Below are 22,993 nucleotides of genomic sequence, written 5' to 3'. Positions count from 1 at the left end.
ATGATGTGGTAGTAATCATATATTGTTTTGTGCAAAATAAGTTGCATCTTTAGGACAAAGATTAAATTTCTTTCAATAGGAATTATCTCTTATTTTGAAAAATAAATAAGTCACAACTAATTATTTTAATATTCTCAACTTACTGTTAGATTTCTAATATTTGGTAAATTTTAATTCAGTTTAATTTCAGTAATAGAGGCTGTGATGTGTCATAATTCAGACTAAAGTTGAAGCAAAAGCAGTGACATTGGCGAGGTTACTACTCTGTGATGGGTCTTCATTTATGAAACAAGGATAGATGTGCGATTTTCCTTGTAAGGTTATTGCAAGGATGTAGTTGGTTATTAATTGTGTTAAGTACCTGGCACATAGGTGATACTTTGTGTTTATTTTATATATTGATTTACCAAATTTCTGAATATATTACTTTCTCAGGTAAATGATGACTAGAGTTTGTTTTACCTTAATTTTCTTGACTTCCAATTAATATTACTTAATCTTAATTAGAGCCTTTATAATAATGTATATTAATGTTTTTATGGCTTTTCTTTCCATATAGCTTGTAATGGAATATTGTTTAGGATCTGCCTCAGATTTACTAGAAGGTATGTTTCCTTTGATAACTAAGAAAGTGTTTTGGCAGGCATTTGACATAGTGGTTAAGATTCCCACACCTCACACTGGAGTGTCTAGTTTTGATTCCTTCCTCAGTTTATGCTAGTATAAGCACTGACAGGCAATGATGATGGTTGTATTAATTGAATTCTTGCCTTTTGTGTGTGAATTCTGGCTTGGATTCCCAGTTCTTGGCTTCCTCCCAGCCCAGTTATAACCATTGAAGGCATTTGAAAAGTGAACCATTGAATGGGAACTTTTCTGTATCTGTCTGTGTCCTTCTGCCTCTGCAATTAAAAAGGATTTTTAAATATGTTAATAAAATAATTTTGCTAGAAATTGTCTAATGTTTAATAACTACTAATAACAAAATTAGAGAAATACAATTTTTCACCTTTTTTAGATTGTGAGCATAGTAGTATGTGCTGTCCTTATTGAATACTATACAGTCAGTAGCATAAAGAGGCAAGCTATCTCTTATGACTTTACAGGCATTTTTCTGGATTCTTTATCATACAATTTGTTCTCTTTCTGTATAAGATCAAGATAGAGAAATGAGAATAAAGGGAGAACATGTGGTAGCTGTCTTTCATAACAGCTGGGATGGTCACATTCCATTTGGAGCAGACGGGTTTGAGTTCCATCTCTGTTTGCCCTTCCAGATGCAGACACCCATTGATGGCTCAAATTGTTACGTCTGTACTACCTACATGGGAGACCTGGATAGAATAGAATTCTGAGTTCTGTTTCCCAGTCTACTTGACAATTGCACACATTCATTTGGGAAATGAATTAGCAGCTAGGAAATTTCTGTCTCTCTTTTTCCTTTTTCCCCCTCTGCTGCTCAAATAATTTTTTAAATGCACGCTGTAGATTTTTTTTTAGACTTACTTGTTTTTTATTGCAAAGTCAGATATATATAGAGGAGGAGAGACAGAGAGGAAGATCCATTCAATGATTCATTCCCCAAGTGACCGCAACGGCCGGAGCAGAGCCAATTCAAAACCAGGAGCACAGGAGTTCTTCCAGGTCTCCCATGTGGGTACAGGGTCCCAAGTCTTTGGGCTGTCCTTGACTGCTTTCCCAGACCCAGCAGGGAGCTGGATCGAAAGCGTAGCAGCCAGGATTAGAACCAGTTTGCATATGGGATCCCAGTGGTGTGTACAAGGTGAGGACTTCAGTTGCTAGGCCACCAAATGGGGCCCAGATCAAATAATTTTTTTAAAAATAATTTCTTTTTTATTTTTGTTTATATCATCATCAAATAATTGTTACGTACTATCTAAAAGAAGAATTGAGATTTACACTTTAACAACTGGTACAACTGTATAATAATTAGAAATTTCAAGAATTTTATCATTTTGTTATAGAAGTTTTTCCTTTCTAAATGTCAGCTTTTCAAAATTGCCCACATATTAGGGAAGTAAATTTATAGGGCAAAGATGTTCTATGTAGTAATTATTTTTTAAATACACTCTTATTTTAAGTTCACAAAAAGCCATTACAAGAAGTGGAAATAGCAGCAATTACACATGGTGCTCTTCAGGGACTAGCCTATTTACATTCTCATACCATGATCCATAGGTAAGTGCTTTGATAATTATTACATATTGACAAACAAATGACTTATATCTATCTGTTCTAGAATTTGTTAACTCTGAAGTTTCTATTGACTACAACCAATTAGAATTATAAGAAATCATATTGTTTTTGGATTGTCGGTGCTTTAAAAAGAACATCCTGATGTGTTTGATCTCTGTTTAAGATACATCTTAATTTATTTACATGTGCTGCTGGATCTTCTCAAATATGTTCACTTCATGGGTTTGTGATAGAAATTGAGTTGTAGAGTCATTTAATTTGCAATCTGGAAGAGGTGTTAAGAATCAGTCTTTTTTTTTTTTTCTTACTTTACATTTGAAGAAATGGGTGCCCCAATTTGTGACTATAATTTCCCAAAGTTTATGTAGATAAGTGGATTAGAGCTAGATGTAATGGTCAGCCTTTTGTCTTCCTGGTAACTTGTAATACCAGATTTGTTCCATTGATTCCAATCAGAGTAAACAAAAGCTACTTAAAACTGTGCCTTTGAGAATTAATCTTTAGTAATCTTTGATGAAAAAAAAATTAGTAACTTTGAGGTTGTCACATTTTGTAATGCTTTTATGTCACTGGTATTGATTTTGGCTGATTTAGAAGAAAATACTACTTTGAAACTATAAGTGAAGCAGTAAAATATGAACCAGTCGGTATTAAACTATGTGATAGGGCCATTGTGAATTAATGGGCTGTCATTTTTTTTTAGAGGAATTATTAAAGCCCAATGGAAATCTATACATAGTAAATAAGTGAATGACAACATTGGGACTTTAACTGAGGGCTGTTTGAATCACAAAATATTTCTAATTTTTTTTTTTACAAAAGAAAGGAAAATAGATTAATTTAGTGTTTGTGTGTAGGACAATACTACAGTAAGAATTGACAGTCAGGAAATTTAGTTTTTCTCTTTAATTTTTGATACATTTAGATACATATAATAGTGCATATTAGACATAGAATCCCATTATAAAAATACTCATAATTTTATTAGATTGGAAATATAATACTTATGTTGTTTCAGAAAGTTGAGTTTCAAACTAAGTCTGAGATTGCTAATATTATCTGTATGTTTTAGAGTTTCTTTTTCTTATGTCTTAAAAACCGTGCTAAGGCTTGAAGATGATACAGTCCTTTTTTAGAAAACCAGCTTTATAGAGGAAATTTCTTTGTTCTTGTTTTATATTTTCCTTTAAAGTGGAGTCTCAAGAATTCTTCACATTATGACATTGTTGTTAGGTAATTAAAGTATATTTTAAAAGCCATGGTTTGTATAAATAAACATTTAAATGTAGGTTATATGCTGTGATCACCTAATTTTCTGTTTATTATTTTTTAGTGGTATTTCTCTTCACTTTCAGAAAATCATTACTCTGTCAGTATGCACACTTGTGTTCTATCTCTTTTATCAACCCTTTATCACAGTTGTTAGATTCTCACATAATTATTTTGATTTCTCTTTCCCTGTCTTGTGAATTTACTTTTTGTCAATTTTACACACAGTCTAATAAAGGAAGATAAGTAATTTTCTGTTTTTAATTCCAGAGATATCAAAGCAGGAAATATTCTTCTGACAGAACCAGGCCAAGTGAAACTTGCTGACTTTGGATCTGCTTCCATGGCATCTCCTGCCAATTCTTTTGTGGGAACACCTTATTGGTAAGCATATTCCTATCTGGTGTTAATCCATCTGACTGAAATAGTGAAACATGGTTGTATTTATTTTAGATGTGGGTTTTTTTTTTTTTCCTTAAAAGCACAATGTTGTTTTTAGATATTTTTATTTTAAACATTATACTTAGTTTTAAATATAGATTTAGTATGCTGCTGCATTTTTTTTTCATGTTGTCCTTGCAATATTTACTTTCCTAATACCTTTTGTATCATAAATTGGGTGTGGGAAGGACAAATTTGAAACAATCATATGGGGGAAGAGATAGACATGGTAAGTGGTAATTTGGGTCTTTTATTTATATTGACAGTATATAACTGTTCTTTAGACAAAGAATATTTAAATACTGAGGTCTGGAGATTTCCCAGTTTTGTTTTTAATATTTTAATGTCAGGAATATCAAACATACTTGAAAATAGATTTTGTATGTACTTATCACCCAGCCCAACAACATCCATTGATGGCCAGGACTGTCTTATGTATTCTCTTCCCTTCATTCCCATCCCATTATTTTGAAGCAAATCCAGACATTATCTGATTCCATTCATAAATAAGTAGGGCCAGACATTATGGCATAAAGGGAAATGCCCCTACTCTGACATTAGCGTTCTATACTCTGCTTGTTCTCATCCTAGCTGTCCTACTTCCAAACCAGCACCCTGCTGCTGGTCTGGGAAAATCAACAGAAGGTGACCCAAGCGTTTGGTCCCTCCTATCCCTGTGTGAGACCTGGATGAAGCTCTATTTGCTGATTTACTCCCCAAAAGATTGAACAGCCAGAGTTGAGCCTATCAATAGCCAGGAGCCAGAAGCTTCTTCCAAGTCTCCACATGTGTTTGCAGGGTCCCAAATTTTTGGCCATCCTGCACTGATTTCCAAGGCCATAAGCAGGGAGGTGGATAGGGAGTGGAGGAGTAGGACCAGCTCCCCTAAGGGATGCTGGTGCTTGCAGGGTGAAGATTTAGCCATTGAGTCATCATGTCAGGCCCACAAGCTATGATTATTTATTTAGTTCTTATTATTGTGGGCAGTATTTTTTCAAGTTGATGAAAGAGGTGGTAACATTAAGGTAAACTTCAATTTTTCAATTTTTTTTTTCAAAAAAATTGATTTTCATAAAGAGATGCTATGACCAAAATATTTGAGAATTGCTTGCTTATAAGATACTAGACTGCAGTTTTGAACAGATGCAGAATACAGCCCTACTTCTTTTTTTTTTTTTTTAAAGATTTATTTATTTATTGGAAAGTCAGATATACAGAGAGGAGGAGAGACAGAGAGGAAGATCTTCCATCCGATGATTCACTCCCCAAGTGAGCGCAACAGCTGATGCTATGCCAATCCGAAGCCAGGATCCAGGAACTTCTTCCAGGTCTCCCACGCAGGTGCAGGTTCCCAAAGCATTGGGCCATCCTCGACTGCTTTCCCAGGCCACAAGCAGGGAGCTGGATGGGAAGCAGCGCTGCTGGGATTAGAACTGGTGCCCATATGGGATCCAGGCGCGTTCAGGGCGAGGACTTTAGCCGCTAAGCCATGCCGCCCGGCCAAGCCCTACTTCTTTGAGATGGTTTTGAATGAGCATGTCAGATGGTGAGAATGCATATAATATTTTTAAAGATTGTTTAATTTGTATGATATTCATAGTTAGATAAGGGGAAAAAGTGAGAGAGATCTTCCATTTGCTGGTTCACTTCCCAAATGGCTGCAGTAACTGAAACTGGGTTGATGCGAATTCAGGGGCCAGGAGTCTGGCCCTATGAGTCTCCCATATGAGTGCAGTGGTTTAAGGACATAGGCCATGCATGCTCTGCTATTTTCCCAGCCACGTTAGCAGGGAGCAGGGTGGGAAAATGTGACATCTGAAACTTGAATTGACACTAAATGGGATGCTGGCCCCATCCATAGGTAATAGATTTACCACTTTTCCACAGTGCCAGTCTCAATATCATATTTTTATTAGTGTTACTGAATGTTACCTCCTAGGTGGACCTTTAGCCTGGTGGTGAAGATAGAGGTTAAAATATCCATGTCCATATCTGAGTATTTAGATTCAATTCTTGGCTACTGTTCCTCATTCCAGATTCCTGCTTGTACAGACCCTGGGAGATAGTAATGATGGTTCAAGTAATTGGCTTCTTCTGACCCACATCTGATACTTGAACTGCTCTTGGATATAACCCTGGCCCATTCCTACCATGTGGGCATTTGGGGAGTGAGCGTACATATGGGAGTTTTCTTTCATTTGTCTGTCTCTCTGAAGCAAGTAAAAGTTGTTAAGATATTTACATACAACCTCTGATGTGCTTATTTCTCATTTTAAAGCTTTTTATGTCGATATATTGACTAGAATTCAAGCTATGTTCTCCATGTTGATGGTTACTAATTTTCAAAGAATTATACATTTTTAAATTTTAAATGAACATTTGATTATTTTTAGGATGGCCCCAGAAGTAATTTTAGCCATGGATGAAGGGCAATATGATGGCAAAGTAGATGTATGGTCTCTTGGAATAACATGCATTGAACTAGGTAAGTATTGTTTCCTATGAATTATGTTTTAAACAAAAGAGAATCCAAGCACTCTGGCCATCCTCTGCTGCCTTCCCAGGCATGTTAGCAGAGAGCTGGATCAGGAGCAGCTAGGACTTGAACCCATCCCAGGTGAGATACTAGGCCACAAGGGAATAGGCTACTAGGCCATAGTGCCAGCTCTGGGGGTAGTAAAGACCAAAGCAGAGATCACTTGGATAGGAAATTGGAAAATGTTCAAGAAAATCAGTGAAATTAAATTTGAGAAGATTGATGAAATGTGGTAAATCTCCTATATAGATCAGGGAAGAAGGAAATCTAAATTGCCATGGTCAGGAAGAAGAAATGATAGTCACTATAGATTTTACAGGCATTAAAGACAATAGAGAAATAATTACATGTCAGTTTCATAATTCAGATAAAATAAACATGTATCAGTATTAAATGACTGCTTTAATAGATGTAGTGTGTTTTCTTAGGAAAATGTTCTTGTTTATAGAAAAATACATATTCATATGTAGAAATAGTGCAGTATCAGGTTAGAAATTTATTCTCAGTTAATTCATTTGAGATAGTTCTTGACGTCTACTCACAGTTTTTGGATTTTTTTTTTGTGTTAAGCTTAATATTAGTTCAAAATGAGAACTATAACATATTTGTCTGCCAGGATTTCATCCTGTATAACTGTTCTTTGTATCAGTGGGCTCCTGTCTCTGTCTACTACCTCGCCATGGAAGATTTGATAAACATGAGCATGAACCTCCTGAGGCCCCAAAACTATCATTTTTGTTGGTAATGGTTATTATTTTAAAGCAGTCAGTGATGGAAATGAGCACTAGTTCTCTTAAATGGTCCATGTAAGTGCTAGTTCAAGGAATGAATCACACATTATTGAAGGCAGTTCAATTTAAAGTAACTTTAGCAACTTTGAAATAACATCACCTGTGATCTTAAGGTTGAAATATTCTTGAGGGCCTGTGTATGCTAGTATACTGCTCTGAGTAGCTGTGTAGCTGTGAGCAAGGTGCAAAGTCAGAAAGAAAAGGAAGAGAATATGAAATCCTCATCCCAAAGTAAAATCCAGTTTCATCCATTTTTATTGTGAATAATTGCTTCCTGATGACTGATCAGGCTAACCAAGATCTTTGGCAGTGGAGAGAAGTCTAAGAAAATAATTTCAATGGTGTGGTGAAAATTTCTGTCTTATTCTGTAATATTGGTATCTGACTATCCTTGTTTTTTTTTTTTAAGATTTATTCATTTATTGGAAAGTCAGATATACAGAGAGGAGGAGAGACAGAGAGGAAGATCTTCCATCCGATGATTCACTCCCCAAGTGAGCGCAACGGCTGATGCTATGCCAATCCAAAGCCAGGATCCAGGAACTTCTTCTGGGTTTCCCACACAGGTGCAGGGCCCCAAGGCTTTGGACTGTCCTCGACTGCTTTCCCAGGCCACAAGCAGGGAGCTGGATGGGAAGTGGGACTGCTGGGATTAGAACCAGCGCCCATATGGGATCCTGGCGTGTTCAAGGCGAGGATTCTAGCCACTAGGCCATACTGCCAGGCGCTTGACTATCCTTTTTATAATGTACAATTAAGCACTTTCCCTACCATGATTAATAAATGTTATCCAGGCTCCATTGCCAAGATTGTTACTCAAGATGCCAGTTTAGGTTTTAAAGATGGAATTCTGCCTTTTGGTTTTTGAGTATATATAGAATGTTGATAGGATACTTTACTAATATTGATCAGACATGGAAATTTTAGAAATCCAAAAATACACATATGGTATAAACCCAGTAATTTAACTAATTAAAAAATAATAAAATTAACAGTTGAGTGCATTTCTGTAACAAGCACAGATTGTAATAGGAAACTTATTTCTTTTACAGCGGAAAGAAAACCTCCTTTATTTAATATGAATGCAATGAGTGCCTTATATCACATAGCCCAAAATGAATCCCCTACACTACAGTCTAATGAATGGTGAGTATTGCTAAGAGGTATATTGCTCAGTATTATATTAATGAAAAGCTGTTCATACTCTGGAATCAATTTTTTTTGTTTTAGTTAGGCAAAATGCGTTACCTGAAAAGACATAGTTTTAATTTCCTGTTTTTTTTTTTTTCCAAAGATCTGTTTCTTTTTATTGGAAAGGCAGATTTACAGAGAGAGATACATAAGGAAAGGTTTTCCATCTGCTGGTTGAAAAGATTTTCAAATAGGCAACAACTGGAGCCAAGCAGATCTGAAACCAGGAGCAAAGAGGTTCCTTTGGGTCTCCCACATGGGTGCAGAATCCGAAGGCTAAAGTAGAATCATCTCCAAGTCTCCCATGCAGGTGCAGCGTCCCAAGGCTTTGGGCCATCTTCTACTGCTTTCCCAGGCCACAAGCAGGGAGCAGGATGGGAAGTGAAACAGCCAGTATATGAACTGACACCCATATGGGATGCTGGCACTTAAAGGTGAAGGATTAGTCTGTTAGCCGCAGTGCTGTCCCTCTTTTCTTGTGATGTCTATATTTCATACACTGTAGCAGTATATGAGTCAGTTTTAGAAAAAAAGATCATAAAATGAATACAAAAATACTAAATTTTGTGGAAAGCTAAATTTTACTTTTCCTTTGAATTTATGATCATGTACAGTCCTGATAATATTGCTAGCAGCATAACATTTTTACATTGTTTTAGTTGAAAGGCAAATCTCTCCTCAACAGGTTGACTCCCCAACTACCCACAATAATCAGGCCTTGGCCAGGATTAATCTGTGAGCTAGGAGTTCAATGCAAGTCTCCCAAGTGGGTGGCAAGAACCCAGCTACTTGAGCCATCACCTACTGCTTCTAAGAGTATATAGTAACACAAACCTGGAATTGAGTGCAGAGACAGGTTTTGAACCCAAGACTCTAATTTGGAATGTGGTATAACTGCTATGTCAAATGCTTACTCCATGATTAACATTTTAAGCATTCTTTTATTACTCAAATGTATAGATTATCATAACCTGTAGTGATAATTAATTATGGAATGGTTTATAGTTAGATATACTTAGCCTTTGAAAATCACTTGAGGAATTTTTTAAGTATTTATTTAAAGCACATTAGCTATTTTTAAATTGAAATATGAAAATGCTTAAAAGTTGATACAAAACCAAATTAAAAGATATTATAAATTTTGCGTGAACTCTTTGAAGATATTAAGACAGTCAAGAGTCTACTACTTACATAAATGTAAGAGATATATAGGGTAGAAGGACTTTTTGGAATGGTTTAATATTATTATATGTTTTTGTTTCATGCTGCTATAATAAAATATCTAAGCCTGGATAATTTATATATATAAAGAACAAAAATTTATTTCTCACAGTTTTGGAAAATGGAAAGATACTGGTAGTTTAGGACATAATGTCGTTGGTTCCGCCATGATGCCTTAAACACTGCATCCTCTGGAGAGGAGGAGTTGTGTTATCCTCTCACGGCCAAGGAGCCAGAGAATGGGAACCTATTGTTGCAGCCGTTCTTACATGTAGTGCCTCCGTGACCAGAAAACCTCCTAATACTTGGTTATATCGGAGACTTATGTTTTAACAAGAATTCTAGAGAGGACAAAAGCATTCAAATATAACTTGGTACATCTAACTAATGTGCTACATTATAAGTATAGTGAATTAGCAGATGATGGAATCTCTGTTTCTGTCTTTACCCTCCAAAAAAAAAATAATAGAATTGTTAACATTTAAATATGGGAGTATAATTTTCTAAAAACTGTTTAAGCTTTTCTTTGGAGAATACTAAATATACACTGATTACCTTAGATGGCTTTTCATAAACTTCTATAAAAATCTTTAATCTTTGCTTTTATTACTCCTTTGATTTGTAGGTGTATTTTTAAAAGAAATAGCAATATGTTCACTTGATACTTTCCTTTACAATAGGTCTGATTATTTTCGCAACTTTGTAGATTCTTGCCTCCAGAAAATCCCTCAAGATCGTCCTACATCAGAGGAACTTTTAAAGGTCAGTTTTTTTTTTTTGAAGATTTATTTTTATTATTTTTTTATTGGAAAGGCGGATATACAGAGAGGAGAGACAGAGAGGAAGATCTTCCGTCCGATGATTCACTCCCCAAGTGAGCGCAACGGGCCGATACTATGCCGATCCGAAGCCAGGAGCCTCTTCCAGGTCTCCCACGCAGGTGCAGGTTCCCAAAGCTTTGGGCCGTCCTCGACTGCTTTCCCAGGCCACAGGCAGGGAGCTGGAAGGGAAGCGGGGCTGCCGGGATTAGAACCGGCGCCCATATGGGATCCCGGGCGTGCAAGGCGAGGACCTTTAACCACTTGCGCCACTGCGCCGGGCCCCCCAGTTTTGTTTTTGTTTCAGAAGTTATTAACTGCTTTTATCATGTCGGAATAGAATATATAGCTAAATATTTAAAATAGTATCCCATATGGGCGCTGGTTCTAATTCTGGATGCCCCACTTCCCATCCAGCTCCCTGCCTGTAGCATGGGAAAGCAGTCAAAGACAGCCGAAGGCCTTGGGATTCTGCACCTAGGTTGGAGACCTGGAAAAGGCTCCTGGTTCCTGGCTCCTGGCTTCAGATCAGCTCAGCTCTGGCTGCACAACCACTTGGGGAGTGAATCAGCGGATGGAAGATCTTCCTCTGTGTCTTTCCTCCTCTTTGTGTATCTGAGTTTCTAATAAATATAAAATAAATCTTTTTAAAAAATGAGAATTTGAATAAATATGCACACACAGTAGCAACAAACTTTTATAATATAGCTAGGAATTATGTTTGTAAAATGTAAGCTATGTATAAAAGCTTAGAATGCAAAATATATTTTGGTATGCAAACTGAATATTATAAATAATGTACATATTAAAGAAAAAACAAAATGGGACTGGATGTTTTTAAAGATTTATTTATTTATTTAAAAGGTAGAGTTAGAGGGGAAGAGAGAGAATTTTTTTCAGCCCCTATGTCTAACCCATTTTGCCACAACACCAGCCCTCTAACTCTGTCTTTCAAAGATTTATTTTTATTATTTTTTTATTGGAAAGGCAGATATACAGAGAGGAGAGACAGAGAGGAAGATCCTCCGTCCGATGATTCACTCCCCAAGTGAGCGCAACGGGCCGATACTATGCCGATCCGAAGCCAGGAGCCTCTTCCGGGTCTCCCACGCGGGTGCAGGGTCCCAAAGCTTTGGGCTGTCCTCGACTGCTTTCCCAGGCCACAGGCAGGGAGCTGGAAAGGAAGCGGGGCTGCCGGGATTAGAACCAGCGCCCATATGGGATCCCGGGCGTGCAAGGCGAGGACCTTTAACCACTTGCGCCACCGCGCCGGGCCCTAACTCTGTCTTTCAAATAAATTGTATAAATGAAAAGGAAATTCCAGGCTGACTTATACTCTCTTTCTCCAGCACATGTTTGTTCTTCGGGAGCGTCCTGAAACAGTGTTAATAGATCTTATTCAAAGGACAAAGGATGCAGTAAGAGAACTGGACAATCTGCAGTATCGAAAGATGAAAAAACTCCTTTTCCAGGAGGCACATAATGGACCAGCAGTAGAAGCACAGGAAGAAGAAGAGGTAATACCTAAAGAATTACTCATATACTAAGTCCTATTTATCAACTTTTCTTATGCAGTGTGCTTTTTCAGGCATTTACCTTTTATTTTATTAGTATGTGTCACAGATTGTATTTTCTTTCTTTTTTTTTTTAAGATTTATTGTATTTTTATTGGAAAGTCAGATATACAGAGAGGAAGATCTTCTGTCCGATGATTCACTTCCCAAGTGAGCGCAATGGCTAGTGCTGAGCCAATCCAGAGCCAGGAGCTTCCTCCAAGTCTCTCATTTGGATGCAGGGTCCCAAGGCTTTGAGCCATCCTCACTGCTTTCCCAGGCCATAAGCAGGGAGCTGGATGGGAAGTGGAGCTGCCAGGATTAGAACCGGCAGCCATATGGGCTCCTGGCACATTCAAGGCTAGAACTTTAGCTGCTAGGCCACCGTCCCGAGCCGAGTGTATTTTCTTAACCTTGGTCTTATATCATCCCAGTTAGGAAGAAATGTTTTTATCTTAGGTTGCAAGGTGTAAACTGAATGCCTTTTTGATGCACCCCAATGTAGGAAAGGCCCTGAGAAGCCATTTTTTGAAGAAACGTGATTCAGCTACTTAGTCTGACCCTCTCAAATTTCTTGGCCACTGAGTCATTTTTAAGCGAATTGTCTAGTTCCTTAGCACGTATTTTTGGAAGTTGTTGAAATTATGAATTCTGAAAATTGACTTTACTTGCAGAGAAGTCAGTAGAAATTTACCAGGCAAGTGCCTTCAGGACAACTTGATTCCTTTTCTTTTAGTTCTACATAATTTAATCCATCTATACTATTATAAAATACCCATGTTACAAATGAGGAAAATACTCTATTTCATTAATAAATAGAAACACATGGGTTCCAAGTTCTATTTATGGATCTGCAGACCAAGTTACTTCTTTCTTGTCTTTTAGGCAGAGTGATAGTAAGAATTTGCAAAAGAAGTGTTAATGTTATTTCCTCACTTAAAATAAACAAACCAAATATATTACATTGTTCTCCTACATAGTTTCTTTTCTTCTTTGCTCTATCATATCTTTCAAGTTTTTGATTAGCCTAGTATATTACATGAGGAATCATCTTATATTCTCCTAAATAGGTTTTCTTCTTTGTGCTATCAGAATTTTACAGAGTTCTGCATCTTTCACGTTTTTGTTTTGTTTTGCATTCCAGTGAGAGATCACTTTGTATCCATTTACATATGTATATATTTTAATTTTGATAATCTTACATAGTTGATTAGGGCACAACGGGTCAAGGGCTACAGGAAAGTAGGTAAGACCATTGTTTCCACAGTAATATCGTTTTTTCCCCTGTATCTGGGGTTAGGGGAGAAACAAAGGGAGAAGCCCCATCACTTTGTGTTCTGAAACAATACATAATAGGTACTTAAAAATGTTCTGGTTAGGCCCTGGATATGAAGCTAAAATAAAAAGGAAAAGTCCCTTTAAAACATACATCATATATTTGTATTTATTATAAATTCTGTGTATATTACACATGTCTGATATGGTAAGACATATTAATTAGAATGTTGGCACTCAGATATCATGTCTGCCTGGTTACTTCAGAAGATTGCTCCTTTTCCTCCTTCTCAAAAAAGCATTTATTTAATGTATTTTAAAAAGCAGAGGTGCAGAGTGAGGGAAATACCTGGTTGAATCCCCAAATGGCTGCATCAGCAGGAGCTGGTGCTGAAAGTGACATTTATTGTTTTTTTGTTTGTTTGTTTCTAAAGGATGAGGAATTTGTTTTAATTGAGAATCATTAGCAATGATCAGAATCTGTATATTCTATGAGATATGTTGTGGATTAACCATTGGATGAGCTTATTTATTATGTATTTGTTCGTCATTTTTATTTGTTTTTCTTTGAATTTCTTGGTCTTAGAAAAATAAAAGGAGTTTTTAATGATCTCAGGCTTTTAAATGATTTTGTGCCATATGGTATTCTAGGTGTTTATATAATCATTATTTCAGAAGATAATACGGATAGTGTCTGAATATATTGCTCTTTTCTGTTAGGAGCAAGATCATGGTGTTGGCCGAACAGGAACAGTGAATAGTGTTGGAAGTAATCAATCTATTCCCAGTATGTCCATCAGCGCCAGCAGCCAGAGCAGTAGTGTTAATAGTCTTCCAGATGCCTCAGATGACAAGAGTGAGCTGGACATGATGGAAGGAGACCACACGGTGATGTCTAATAGTTCTGTCATCCATTTAAAACCTGTGAGTATTTTGATTTCAGTAGAAAGATTTAAACTTTCATTAATAAATTTTCTAACACTGTAAGAGATGGTGCTTTACTTTGAAGGATTTTTTGTTTCGTTTTGGGGGCTTGTTGTCATTAAGTTTTTTTTATTTGAAAGAATTGGCACGTGGCAGACCAAACTCTTGTTTATTCACTACACCACAACACCAGTGACCCAAGCTATGTTTGTTTTCATATTTTTAATTTGTATACTATTTAAGAACTGGAAATAGTCTTTGTAGTTCTAATTACAAGTGACAGCATTCACATGTTTTATTTTTGCTTTTTAAAATTATATCTTTAAGATTTATTGATCAAGCAAGCTGTTTAAATTTTTCTGAAGGTTTGAACAAACTTTTTTTTTACTCCATATAATATTATCTCTTTCTTTGCAAAGGAGGAGGAAAATTACAGAGAAGAAGGAGATCCTAGAACAAGAGCGTCAGATCCACAATCTCCACCCCAAGTATCTCGTCACAAATCACACTATCGTAACAGAGAACATTTTGCTACTATACGGACAGCATCACTGGTATGTACATCCTCTGAATTAGAGAGAATTGTAGTTTTTATGTTGGACTTAGATATATTCCCATAGAAAGACAAAGCTCAGAATCTAGGAATACTAATTCCAAGTTATAGAGACTAGAATGATACTTACCAGGAGCTGCAGGGGGTGGTAAGATAAGATGGGACTAACAGGTTTTGAGGTCTGTTGTATGAAAGAGTAACTGAAATTAATAATAGAATATGTATAATGTACTGATAACTAAATTTCAAATATTAAAAATAAGGCATTAAATCTGTTAAATAATTTAATCATTTTTCATGGCATTCTGTTTTTTTGTTTGTTTTGTTTTGTTTTAAGTTGGTAAAGGCAAATGTTTGGTCTAGTTGTTGAGAAACTCATATTTCATGTTTAGGTTCCTAGGGTCAAAGCCTGTCTCTAGCTCCTGATTCCAGTTTTCTATCAGTGCCAACCCTCGAAAGGATGATGATTGTTCAAGTAGTTCTCCCATCTGCATGGGAGACATTGAATTCTCAGCTCCTTGCTTTAGCCTCAGCCAAAAGCTTTTGGGGACATTTCAAATCAGAATATCAGACATAGAGCATTCTCTATGTCTGTTTCTCTGTCTCTCTGCCTATGAAGTAACAAACAATTACAAAACATGTACCCAGGGCCTGGCAGGATGACTCTAATGGCTATTCCTCCACCTCCAAGTGCCAGCATCCCTTATGGATTCCAATTCATGTCCCAGCTGTTCTGCCTCCCATCCAGCTTCCTGCTTATGGCCTGGGAAAGCAGCAGAAAATAGCCCAAAGTATTTGGCCTCTGTACCATTTTGGGAGACCCAGAATAAACTACCAACTCCTGACTTAGGGTCTGCTCAACTATGACTATTGCAGTCATCTGGGGAGTGACCCAGATCTTTCTGTCTCTCCTCTTTGTAAATCTGCCATTCTAATAGAAATGAATCAGTCTTTAAATTTAAAGTAAAAGAAAACACATACCCAGACAACAGCATGTATGCTCTTGTGCTTAGCAATACTTCTCACAGCCTTCAAAATAGTACAGTTGGGTATTAGTATTCCAAAAATTGCACAGACAATGGAATATTATTATTTAACTGTAAAAAGAAATGATATATTGATAAATATTATATAGTATGGATGAACCTTGAAAACATGCTAAATAAAAGAAGCTGGATACATGTAAAATGACTGTCTTGAATGAAATATCTCTCCATAATGGATACATTCTTAGAGACAGAAAATCAATTGGTAGCTTGGGAATGAATGCTTAACAGGTGTGGACTGAGGTGGTAGATATGTTGTAAATCAGTAAAGGCACTGTAACATAACATAGCAAATGTACTGACACTAAAATATTTATTTAATGAATTACATTAAATGAATTTTATTTCACTTTAAAGATTCAGTTTGTTTGTGAATTTTGTATGTGTTTTCTTTATGGTCATTATTTTTTCTTTTCAAAAAATGCTTGCCTGCCCCAGTGTCATATAAGTTTTATATTTTCCCCTACTTTATGATTCTGCATTTTGCGATATTTAGTTAAAATGATTGTTTTCATTAATTTTTATATACACAGTAAGTGATACTGGCCATCAAGGTTGTTTTGTGTGTGTGTGTGTAAAGCAAATCTAAACAGGATTTGTTTAAAACAGTTTCCTATGAATGAGTTTGAGTTTTTGGTAGCAAATTATTTGAATACACTTGTGTGTGCTCTGGTTTTTACCTCTTCCTTTAATCTGCCTAGCCTGTTCTTGACACCAATGTACTGTCTTGACTGCAGCAGTGCACATTATTGTTTCTGAAGGTTGTTTTTGGTTTTTTTTGGTTCTTGTAAGTCTTTTACATTCCCACGTAAAATTTTATAACCAAATTGTCTAGTCTGTTTCTTTGAAAATCCTCCTGGAAATTTACTTGGAAACTGCTAACATTGAATTATTTTACGTTAGTTACCTTCTTAGTTAAAATTATCATGTTCTAAAATGCTTTTGAAAAAATAAATTTTGTTTTATTTTCTTTTTTATCATCATTATTTTGTTTCTAGGTTACAAGGCAGATGCAAGAACATGAACAGGACTCTGAGCTTAGAGAACAGATGTCTGGTTATAAGCGAATGAGGCGTCAACATCAAAAGCAACTGATGACACTAGAAAATAAACTAAAGGCTGAGATGGATGAACATCGCCTCAGATTAGACAAAGATCTTGAAACTCAGAGAAATAATTTTGCTGCAGAAATGGAAAAACTTATTAAAAAACACCAGGCTGCTATGGAAAAAGAGGTGGCTGATTTAGTTCTATTAATTTACTTATGTTAGCTTGTGACTCTGAAAATTATTCAACATGGCATTTGGTGTTAGGATATGTGTTTCTAGGAACCAAGTTATCTGAGGAAAGGAAAAAGCATTTATGTAACTTGCATAAAGCTTTCTCTTGATTGATGAGAAATCTCACACAAGAAAGATGACTCCTATGCATTTTTTTCTTTCACTAATTTTATGTGTGTGCATACACATGCGTTTTGAGTTTGAAAAGCTAATTTTTTTAAACTAATAGACATAGAGTTGTTTCTTCGTAGTTTTTTAGTGTCTGAATGGAATTTGTCGTACAGTTATTCTTAGGTTTTGGTACCTTGGTTACTGAGGAATTTTTTTTTAATTGTGTTTTATGACACGGTTTCATAGGCTCTGGGATTCCTCAACCCCTTCCCATATCCTCCCCCCATGTTGGATTCCTTCACATTGTTGCAGTAGTACAGTTCAAATCCAGTCATGATTCCTTCATTACAAGCATGTTCCAAGCATATAGAGTTCAGCATCTTATTGTCCAGATAAATTCAACAGTTTCTTGGGGAGACCATCCCTAGTCTGAAAGTAGAGCTGGCAAAATATCATCCTGTCCAATGAAAAGCCACAACATAACATCAACAACAGTTTACAACATTATGGAGTTAATTGACATGGTATTGAGTGACCAATAGGTTAGAAAATGCAAGTTCTTAACCACATCCTGTGACTACTTCATTGACTTTTGAATTTTAGTTTATACACAACTGGCTGCTATACGCCTTAGAATGGTTATAGGGTATTATTCAGCTGTCTTGTGTCAATCTTCATTTTTATATTTAGCAGTTTATAGTATTAAAGCATAAGAGGAATTTCATAAAATTGTCACTAAATGTTTTAGATCTCAAAAGGTTGTTCATTATTCTTTTCTCTGTTTGGAAGCCATCCTTACATTTTTAGTAGCATTTTCATACCAGAGAATAGGTGAGATTAATACATACATAAAATGCTATATATTATAAATTAAGATTCAGATTAAAATGTAACCCAGGACTGGCATTGTGGCATAGCAAGTAAAGCCACAACTTGCAATACAGCCATTCCATATGTGTAATGGTTCGTGTCACAGCTATTCTCCTTTCTGTCCACCTTCCTGCTAATGCCTGGGAAAGCAGCAAATAATAATGCAAGTGTTTGGGGCCCTGCTACCTATGTGGGAGCCTCGGAAGAAAACTTTCCAATGAATAAAAATATTTTTTTAAAAAAGTGGAATATCTAGCACTGAAAACTGTATCTTCGGCTTACCCTGCTACTTTGAACTTATCCACATAATTAATATGATTCATTTTCAAATTTTGTATAGGCTAAAGTGATGGCCAATGAGGAAAAGAAATTTCAGCAACATATTCAAGCCCAACAGAAGAAGGAACTGAATAGCTTTTTGGAGTCTCAGAAAAGAGAATATAAACTTCGAAAAGAGCAGCTTAAGGAGGTATTTATTCTCTAAACATTTACCTCGTGGTAACTCTTTATTACTTATATTTAATGTTACTCAACTCACAGAATTGGTTGTGGTTTTTAAATGAAGGCATTGTTATCAGTTACGCTTAACTGAGCTTTCTAGTCAAGTAGTATCTAAACATAATCAGGTGCTTGCATATACAGTTTTTATTTCTTTTTTTAAATAAAGATTTATTTTTATTGGAAAGTCAGATATACACAGAGGAGCAAAGACAGAGAGGAAGACCTTCTATGTGATGATTCACTCCCTGTGTCCACAACTGTCAGCTGAACCAATCCAAAGCCAGGAGCTTCTTCTGGTTCTTCCACGCTGGTGCAGTGTTCCAAGCCTTCGGGCTGTCCTCACTGCTTTCCCAGGCTACAGCAGGGAGCTGGATGGGGAGTGGAGCCGCCAGGATTAGAACCGGTGTCCATATGGGATCCTGGTGGTGCATGCAAGGCGAGGACTTTGACCACTAGGCTACCATGCCAGGCCCACATTTACAGTTTTAATTGTAGCTTAGTTACATGTTTATTAAGTGAGTCATTAAGAATAAAAATGTGTGAGCTGTGAAACCTAACATTTTGCACTTTAGAAATAAAATAAATGTTATAGGGTTGGCATTGTAAATGAAGCTACTATCTCTGGCACCGACACTCTATATGGCAACAATTTAAGTCAAGCCAGTCTGCTTCCTGTCAAGCTCCCTGATAATGTACCTTAGAAAGCAGTGGAGGGTGGTCTAGTTCTTAACCCATGTGGGAGATCCAGAAAAATCTTCTGGCTCCTGCCTTCAAACCCATACAACTCTGGCCATTGTGGTCATTTAGAGAGTGGACCACATGTTGCAAAACCTCTTTTACTGTCTCTCTTCTCTGTAATTCTGCCTTTCAAATAAACATAAAGGCATCTTTAAAAAATTTAAAATTTACTTTAGAAGAATTATAACAATTTAATTTTATGACAGTTACCATGTAATAACACAGCACCAACTACTATCACATTTTTTTTAATAGGACAATGTGCTGATTATTACTTTTTGTAACTATTTAAAATTTATCTTAAAATTTTTGTTTATATACTTGAGAGGGATGCATGCCATTGTGGGCCTCTTTTTAGGGTGGAGATAGATATGGAGGAAAGTGGGTGGAATAAATGTTTGTTTTTTGTTTTTTGGTTTTTTTTCTCCTGTGTCTACAAGATACAGAGGGGATGGGGAATAGTTGCCCAGTGATGTCTTAGAGACACCCATGTGAGGAACAGTGTTCCAAGGGTGTTACTTGTGTGGTTTTGATAGTTCTGGAATGTTGTTGGCTTTGTTCCACTGTGGTTCAGAAAATCTTTCCCAGGTCTGTTGGCTGACCAGTCTACCTTAATGCATCCACAAATTGTGACACTTGCTGTAAAACTTGGCCAAGAGAGTTGTCCAACCTAGTCTGCTTTCCATCTTCTAATGAGGCAGTTGATGTGCCCTACCGGCCTTGATGAGCTGGCTTCATGTCCCATGTGTTCATCTGGACATGCTCTCTATCTCATGATCATCAGCAGCTGAGGAGGCCCAAGGAGGCCCAGTCCCAATACATGTACCTCATGGTTGGGCCACATATCCTGTGATTTTCCCTGTGACTATGGTTTGTGTCCAGCAGTCTACCTGGGGAGTCCCCCAAGAAACTTTGCCGGAGGTAACTTCAGATTTTACTGTTATACATTTACCAACCAGTACAGGGTTGGTTTCAGTCCATTACCTGCCCCATCCAGTGTGTACATACCAGTGGATACAGTTGCCTGGTCAGTTCCATGCAAAACTGCATATCACCTTTAAACCAACAGATTCTGTGGCTTAGTCTAGCACAGCCTGTCACAGGCCTGGCTCTCATGCACACCAGCCTAGTCAGGGCATCCCCCAATAATCTCGACCAGTTTTTGCATTTGCTGCGGCCTAACCTGTCCCATCCTGCATCCCATCTGGCTTTTATGCACAGCCTGGGTGCCAAGGCTTATCTCAGCCCAACCTGGCCTACACATATACCAGTGGGTGCTATCTTGTCCAGCCTGGTCCACCCCTAGCCCTGGGTTTCATTGTCACCAGCAGGAGGTCCAGCCCAGCAGGAAAGTGCCCATAGTTCTCATACTATGCCCATATCCAGCCCCAAATCTTTCACTTGCTAGGGAGTACTGTAGTACAGCCTGGCATGACTTGCATCCATTTTCAGCACTTGCCAGTAGGTGCTGTGACCTAGCTCAGCTGTCCTGTACCAATTCTAGCTCTTGCTTGTACCAGCGGGTGCTGGGGCCTGGCCCAGTCCTCAGTCCCAGTTCTCATACTCACCCATGTAAGCAGTGGCCTAGCCTCGGAGTCCCCAGTGTTCCCCTATCAGTGCCAGATCTTGCATCTGCTGGCTAGTGCCTATATCCAGACTGGAATGGTCAGGCCCATGGTTTGGTACTTGTCAGAGGATGCTACAGCCTGGCCTAGTGCAACGTGCCCTAGTCCCAACTCTTGCTTGTAGTTACTGCAGTCCTAGCCCAAGTTCAGCTTGCAGTTCACACCCCTTCCTGGCTCCTGTGCATGGCAGTTGATACTTAGCCTGGCCCAGCCCAGCTGCCCCCAGACCTGACCCACACATATGCTAATGAGTGCTACAGCCTTCCCTGGCCTGGCCCATATCCAACCCCAGGTTGCTCTCCCCAGCGGGAGCTGTGGCCTAGTAGAGAAGTTCCCCATGTTTCCCTGCCAGTCCCAGCTCTCTCACATGCTGGTGGGTGCTGCAACCCTGCCCAACATGGTCTGCTCTCACAATCCCTGCCCCTTCCCAACTTTTATGTGTGCTGGTAGGTGCTGTGGTCTAGCCCACCCTGTTACAACCCTGGCTCTCTTGAGTGTTGGTGAGTTCCGTGGTCATATCTGGCTTGGCGCATCACCACTGCCAGCTCTTATGCAAGCCAGTAGATGCTACAGTCCCACCAGGGTGAGCCCACAAATTCCCTACTGCATCTGCTCGCGACAATGTTCTCTCATGTATCTATGCGTGCTGCAGCCCAGCCCCTGCACTTCCAGCAGTTATTCAGCCAAGCCCTTCCAGGCAGACTTCCCAGCCCTAGCTTACATGTGCTGGTAGGTAGCAGGTGATGATGCTTAGCCCAGTACACAAGCACATGTAGGTCGGTTCCTTGGCCTGACCCAGACATGCTCTCCGTCCTCCAGTTTCCCTTTTTATTAAAAAAATAATAAGATTTATTCATTTTTACTTGAAAGGCTGATTTACAAAAAGAAAAAGAGACAGAGAAATCTTCCATCCACTGGTCACTCACCAAATGGCTGCAACAGCTGGAATTGAACTGATCTAAAGCCAGGATTCTCTTCTGGGTGTTGCTCGTTGGTACAGAGTCCCAAGGACTTTAGCCATCCTCCACTTTTTTCCCAGGTCATATGTGGGAGCTGATCGGAAGTGGAGCAGCCAAGACTCAAACTGGCGCTCAGATGTAATGCCAGTGCCACATTTGGGAGATTAACATGTTAAGCCACAGCACCAGCCCCTTTCTAAACCAACCCATTTCATCTTCTTTGTTTACCTACAAGAGTAGTGGCCTTGTTATGGAAGCCCAGAGTTACTCCTTACCCACAAGTGAAGTGGCTGAGTCCATGGAATCCCCTGGAAGTCATTTTGCAAATGTCAAACATTAACTTGGCAGCCCCTACTCTCATATATTCCCCCAGACCCACTTCCCTAAACAGTCTGCGCCGCGCCCCCCCCCCACTGTCACCATTGTGGACCACGTGGTTTGGGAGTGTCTGGAACATTCCCCCACTTGGGCCACGGCAGGCTCCCACTGACATGGTTTCATATCTAGTTGCTTAAACATGTACTGCTTTTGAACTTTTTAAAATAGTTAGCATTAACTTTGAAGAAAACCTTAGATCCAGTTGTATCTATGACCAACTGAAATGTTTAGTTCATATAATTAATTATATGTGACAAATTAATTAATCTTGATAAAGTAAGAGTAATTCTTAAATAGAACAAATACTTTGTTGTGTAAGAATTAGCCTTCTGGGCCTTGCACAAGGACCTAGTGGCTGAATCCTCAACTTGCACCCACCAGGATCACATATGGGTGCTGGTTCATGTCCTGGCTGGTCCACTTCCCATCTGTCTCCCTGCTTGTGGCCAAGATAAATCTTGTTTTAAAAACTAGCCTTGTTGATGTGTGTCGGGGGAGGTTCGTGCTTTACTCTAATGTAGTAAGGTAAGCTTGCACGTGCAGCACTGGCACCCCATATGGGCATTGAGTTAAGTCTCAACAGCTCTGCTTCAATTCACCTCTCTGCTAATGGCCTGGGAAAGCAGTGAAAGATGCCCGAAATATTTGAGCAGCTATATTCGTGTGGGAAAACTGGAAGAAGCTCTGGCGCCTGGC

General features: G+C 38.1%; 1 protein-coding gene across 4 annotated transcripts in view; it reads left to right on the top strand.

Moving 5' to 3' along the window:
* The window catches only part of TAOK1 (TAO kinase 1), an 88,200-nt gene that overhangs the window by 45,316 nt on the left and 19,891 nt on the right, over window positions 1–22,993 (top strand). For 2 of the 4 annotated variants that reach the window (XM_041001277.1, XM_041001280.1), the window contains 11 exons: window positions 560–605; window positions 2,103–2,199; window positions 3,757–3,870; window positions 6,321–6,412; window positions 8,307–8,400; window positions 10,347–10,428; window positions 11,834–12,001; window positions 14,033–14,236; window positions 14,656–14,790; window positions 16,834–17,070; window positions 18,437–18,565. In XM_041001277.1, coding sequence (XP_040857211.1) covers window positions 560–605; window positions 2,103–2,199; window positions 3,757–3,870; window positions 6,321–6,412; window positions 8,307–8,400; window positions 10,347–10,428; window positions 11,834–12,001; window positions 14,033–14,236; window positions 14,656–14,790; window positions 16,834–17,070; window positions 18,437–18,565 — 1,398 coding nt within the window. Of the gene's footprint in view, window positions 1–559; window positions 606–2,102; window positions 2,200–3,756; window positions 3,871–6,320; window positions 6,413–8,306; window positions 8,401–10,346; window positions 10,429–11,833; window positions 12,002–14,032; window positions 14,255–14,655; window positions 14,791–16,833; window positions 17,071–18,436; window positions 18,566–22,993 lie in introns of all 4 variants that reach the window. The other 2 variants (XM_041001279.1, XM_041001278.1) reach the window with 2 other exon arrangements.

Source organism: Ochotona curzoniae, unplaced genomic scaffold (genome assembly GCF_017591425.1).
Source record: "Ochotona curzoniae isolate NIBS_2020 unplaced genomic scaffold, NIBS_Ocur_1.0 scaffold_2453, whole genome shotgun sequence".
Classification (NCBI taxonomy): Eukaryota; Metazoa; Chordata; class Mammalia; order Lagomorpha; family Ochotonidae; genus Ochotona; species Ochotona curzoniae.
This window is presented reverse-complemented; position numbering and strand designations above follow the sequence as displayed.